The sequence below is a fragment of the Myotis davidii genome, unplaced genomic scaffold (genome assembly GCF_000327345.1).
Source record: "Myotis davidii unplaced genomic scaffold, ASM32734v1 scaffold609, whole genome shotgun sequence".
In the NCBI taxonomy this organism is placed as follows: Eukaryota; Metazoa; Chordata; class Mammalia; order Chiroptera; family Vespertilionidae; genus Myotis; species Myotis davidii.
In genome coordinates, this window is record NW_006300164.1 from 1,357,756 (window position 1) to 1,362,991 (window position 5,236).

At 51.2% G+C, this 5,236-nt stretch overlaps 1 protein-coding gene across 1 annotated transcript in view; it reads left to right on the forward strand.

Moving 5' to 3' along the window:
• The window catches only part of CACNA1B (calcium voltage-gated channel subunit alpha1 B), a gene marked incomplete at its 3' end in the record, with an annotated part of 199,377 nt that overhangs the window by 138,209 nt on the left and 55,932 nt on the right, over positions 1-5,236 (forward strand). The window contains exons 21-22 of the mRNA XM_015572355.1: positions 1-80; positions 595-809. Of these exons, the coding sequence (XP_015427841.1) occupies positions 1-80; positions 595-809 (295 nt within the window). The remainder of the gene's footprint in view (positions 81-594; positions 810-5,236) is intronic.

A 5,236-nucleotide genomic window follows, 5' to 3' on the forward strand; every position in this document is an offset into this window, starting at 1 on the left:
GCACCCGAGGAGGCTGTGGAGAAGGAGGGCGAGGCGGAGGACAAGGACAAGGACAAGGAGCCACGGGACCCCCAGCCCCAGTGAGTGAGGCGCATGGGGGCCACTCGCCGCCCCTGGCCACGCCCCCTCTGGCGGTGCCCACCTGCCTGTGGGGGTGACGGGGAGGGCACTCCGGGAGGAAGAGAGGCTTAGGTGATGGCGAACCTTCTGAGCTCGGCGTGTCAGCATTTTGAAAAACCCTAACTGAACTCTGGTGCCGTGTCGCATATAGAAATTTTTTGATCTTTGCAACCATAGTAAAACAAAGACTTCTATTTTTGATATTTATCTTATATATTTATATATTTAAACGCCATTTAACAAAGAAAAATCAACCAAAAAAATGAGTTCGCGTGTCACCTCTGACCCGCGTGTCATAGGTTCGCCATCACTGGCCTGGGGGAAGTGGTTGGGCTGGTTTGGGACACGCTGACTCCACAGTTCCAGGGAGGCGGGGACTGGGGAGCGCTGTGTAGTGTAGACCCTCCTGTCCGGGCCCTTTTGACGCCCGCCTGCCTTCCTCCTTTCCAACCTCTGCTGGGCCTTGGGTTGCAGGGAGCCACACTGTGACCTGGAGGCCGGCGCCGCGTTGGGCGTGGGCCTGGTGCGCGCCCTGCCCAGCACCTGCGTGCAGAAGGCGGAGGAGCAGCCGGGGGATGCGGATAACCAGCGGAACGTCACTCGGATGGGCACGCAGCCCTCAGAGCCCAGCGCCGCTGTGCACGCCCCAGTGGCGCCCGGACCCCCTGGGGAGACCACGGCTGTGCTCAGTGAGTATCTCCCCACCCCGCAGGCCCCACTGCGTCCCCCGCTCTCCGCACATGCAGCGGCCCGGGGACAGAGCTGCCGCTGTGGCCCCCGGGAGAGAGGGCCGTTGCTGGCCGCACCAGTGCCTCGACGCCCTTTGCTCCTAGTGCCGCAGGCGAGCACTGCTCCTGTCGTCTGTCTGTCACTTAGGCTCTGTCCTCCTGCCTCCAAAAACATCTGCAAGTTCCCAGCCAAATCACTAGGGTGCTGGGGACACAGCCGGGGGCGCCAGGGCTGCCCAGTGGGGCTGCCGTCCCAGGAGGACAGACCACACAGGAGCAGCTGAGGACCAGGCCACAGACACCGGCCGAGAACTTGCGGGTGCGGAGGGGAGGTGCTGGGGGCGGTGCCCACGCCCTGCTGTCCCTGCTGAGCTGCCATCCCCTTCCCCCTCGCTCATGTCCACGAGGCCCACCCTGAGCAGCGGCACCCACTGTGCAGGCGCCGGGGCTCCGGGTGCACACGTCGCTGCTTGGGGCAGGGAGGGACAGCTGACGAGGACAGGCCCTCCCACTGTGCAGGGTGCATGCTGTTGTGTGAGCACCGAGGGTAGAGATCACGCTCCCGGCACAAGGGGAGGCCACAGGCGCGGAGTGGATGTGGATGCCAATGAGCGGACCGGGTGCTGCCACACGCCTGCCTGTGTTTGCACGTGTCCACGCACAGACACATGCCTGCACCCTCCCCGCTCAGGTGCCCTCACCTGGGCCTGTGGGCCAGGGTGCCCTCCTGGGGAGAACAGGGAGGGCGCCTGGCTCTGGCTGCCTGGCTTCCTCTTCCTCTTCCTGTTTCACCGGGAGGCAGGGGGCTAGTGACTCGTCTTCCCAGACTCCCAGCAGCCTGCCCTGCTCTGCTCCCTGCATCAGCTGAGGACGAGCCCATGGCCCACCTGGCTTTTGTTCACGGGTGTCCAGGTGTGGCCCCGCCTCCCCAGCCCTGGCAGCCCTGGTCATTTCACTGGCCCACAGTCTGACCTTTTCCAGGATGTGACATGGCTGTAGTCACACGTGTGTAGCCGTGTCAGTCCGGCTTCTCTCGCTCAGTCCCATGCGTGTAAGGTTCCTATGTGTCTCGATATTCATTTCTCTCAGCCCCGAGTAATAGTCCGCTGTCTGGATGGACCACAGTTTTTTATCCACTTACCTACCTCCTGGAGAGCATCTCCGTTGCTTCCAGATTTTGACAATTACGAATAAAGCGGCTGTCGTACGTGTACAGATTTGTGTGTGAACATAGGTTTTGAACTCCTTTGGGTAAATACCCAGGAGAGCCATGGCTGGGTCATATGGCGAGAACATGTTTAATTCTGTAAGAAAAGGCCAAACTAGCTACGCGCTTAGCATTCCCACCAGCAGGGAGAGAGGCGCCGGCGTGGGCTGTGGTCAGTGTCCCTCCGGCCTCTGGCGGGTGCAGTGGAATCAGGGGGTGTGACCTGGCATCTCCGGTGGCGTCCGCTGCGGGCAGCTTCCGCTTGGCCTGTTTGCCGTCAGTGTACCTTCATTGGTGGGTGTCTGTTAAGGTTTTGACCCATATTTTAATCAGGTGGCTTGCTTTCAGATTGTTGAGTTTTAAGATTCTTTGTACATTTTGGATAACAGTCTTTTATCAGATGAGCCTTTGGAAATATGTCCTCCCCGTCTGTGGCCTGTCTTCTCATTCTCTTGGCGTTGTCTCTTGCAGACAGAAGTTGTTCATTTAAAAGAAGCCCAGCTTGCTCATGGTTTCTTTGTGGGTCACGTGTTCAGTGCTCCGTCTAAAAAGGACCGCCACGCCCAAAGTCAGCTAGGTTTTCTCCTAGGAGCTGTAGGGCTTTGCATCTCACAGGTAGGCCTATGAGCCACTTTCACTGAATGCTTGTGGAGACTGTGAAGTCTGTGTCTAGATTCATACTTTTGCACGTGATGTCCAGTTGCTGCAGCGCCATTTGTTGAAGAGACTCTTTGCTCCGTTGTGTGGCCGTGGCTCCTTTGTCCGAGACCAGGCGATGCAGCCATGGGTCTGTTTCCGGCTCCTGTGCATCGCTCTGATGCATGTCCTCTCACCAATGCCATACCATCTTGATCGCTGTAGTTTTGTGAGTCTCTAAGTTGGGCAGCATCGGCCCTCTTATTGAATTGTTGCCTACTCTGAGTCTTTTGCCTCTGTATAAACTTTAGAATCAGTTTGTCAATATCCATGGAATTATTTCCTGGGATTTTGATTGTGGCTGCATTAAATCTACAGACCAAGTTGGGAAGAACTGTCATCCTGACAGTATTGAGTCTCCCTGCCTCGGAATATCTCTGCATTCATTTAGGTCTTCGATTTCTATCCATCAGAATTTTGTATTTTTCCTCATAGAGGTCTCTTACATATTTTCTTAGATTTATATCTAAATATTTCATTTGGGGGGTGCTAATGCAGATGGTATTGTGTCCAAAACTCTAACCACTGAGCCATGCCAGAGAGTGCTGGTTCTTTTCTGATAGAATCTGTGTTTTCCCTCTTTTTTCTTAGCTGGCCTAACTAGAGGCTTGTCGATTTTACTGATCATCTTAAAGAACCAACTTTTGGTTTTGTCAGTGATCTCTCTTGAATCCCTCTCTTAAATTTTATTAATTTCTGCTCTAATTCTTATTTCTTTCTGTTGCTCACTTTGGATTTGCTTTGCTTTTCTTCTTCTGATTTCCTAAGGTGGGAGCTTCGAGTATTGATTTTAGATCTTTCTTTTCTAGTGTGTGCTCTCAAAGCTACGCATTCTTTCGTAGCATTGCCTGACAAAGTTGGATAAGTTGTGTTTTCAGTTTTATTTAGTTCAAAATACTTAAAAATTTCTCTTGAGATTTCTTCTCTGGCCCATGTGTTAGTAGAAATGCATATTGTGGGACTTCTCCAGTTCTCTTCCTGTTACTGATGTCTAGTTTTAGGAGTCAGCACGTTTGCCCACTTTTTAATTGGCTTGTTTTTAAGTTGTTTGAGTTTTAAGATTTATTTGTATATTTTGGATACAAGTCCTTTATTAGGTGTGTGGTTTGCAAATGTTATCTTCCAGTTTGTGGCTGGTCTTTTCGTTCTCTTAATTTCTGGTGTTTTTATTTTCACTGATGGCAGGGATTCTGCTCTCTGCTATTACTTCTGCCAGAAGCTGAGATCTAGGCTAATGGCTTTTCTATGTTCATTTCGTATCCTGTTACTTTTCTGGATTCTCAAATTGTTGATCAGTTTTAGCATCGGTTCTCTAAGTATGGTATCGAAACTCCTGCAGGCATAGCCCTTTCTCACCTTTCCTCTCCCGAGTTATGCCTCTTGTGGTCGCTTCCTTTGCCTGATTGCCGTGGCCAGCACAGGCTCAGAGGGCAACGGCGCTCCGGGCACCTGCCTGGTGTTTGCCTACACCAGGCAACATGGGTTCTAGGTTTGAGAGACGTGTGTGCGTGCGCGCGCGTGTGTGCGTGCGCGCGTGTGTGCGCATGTGCGCGTGCGTGTGCGTGTGTGCGCGCACATGTGTGTAAAATCATTGTCACAGGATCCATCAGTTCCTTTTCCATTAAGTATATTGATCTGCAGATGTTAAATTTCCTGAAGGCCTTTCATTGTCCCTAGAGATCACCCACAAAACCTGGGCGTTCATAATATGAATTTTCTGATATTGAACTGTCTTTGCGACCTTAAACCCCACATGGTTATCATATCTATTTTTTCATGTGGTGCTGGGTTCTGTTTATCAATGTGTTATGTAGGGTTTGAGGGTTGATACTTTAAAGTGAGATGAGTTCTGTAGCTTCCTTGTCTTACGTTTGAGTGTTATATGTTTAGATATTAATGCTCAGTAGTTATCTGCGTATCACCACAAATCCATTTCTGAAAATCAAATATTGTAATGCGAATTCTGTCATCTATTATTTTTTTAAAATATATTTTATTGATTTTTTTTACAGAGAGGAAGGGAGAGGGATAGAGAGTTAGAAACATTGATGAGAGAGAAACATCAATCAGCTGCCTCCTGCACACCTCTTACGGGGGATGTGCCCACAACCAAGGTACATGCCCTTGACTGGAATCGAACCTGGGACCTTTCAGTCCGCAGGCTGACACTCTATCCACTGAGCCAAACCAGTTAGGGCTCTGTCATATATTATTACTATTATTATTTTTGTTAATTCTCATCGAGGGTATTTTTTCCATTGATTTTTAGAGAGAGTGGAAGGGAGGGAGTGAGAGTGAGAAAGAGAGAGGGAGAGAGAAACATTGATGTGAGAAAGACACATCGATTGGTTGCCTTGGCACATGCCCCGACCAAGGCTGGGGATCAAACAAGGGCACGTACCTGGACTGCAGGTTCAATCTCCGGACCGGTCCTGATTGGGGTGTGTGGTGAGCAACCAATTGATCTCTCTCTTTCTCTCTCTCT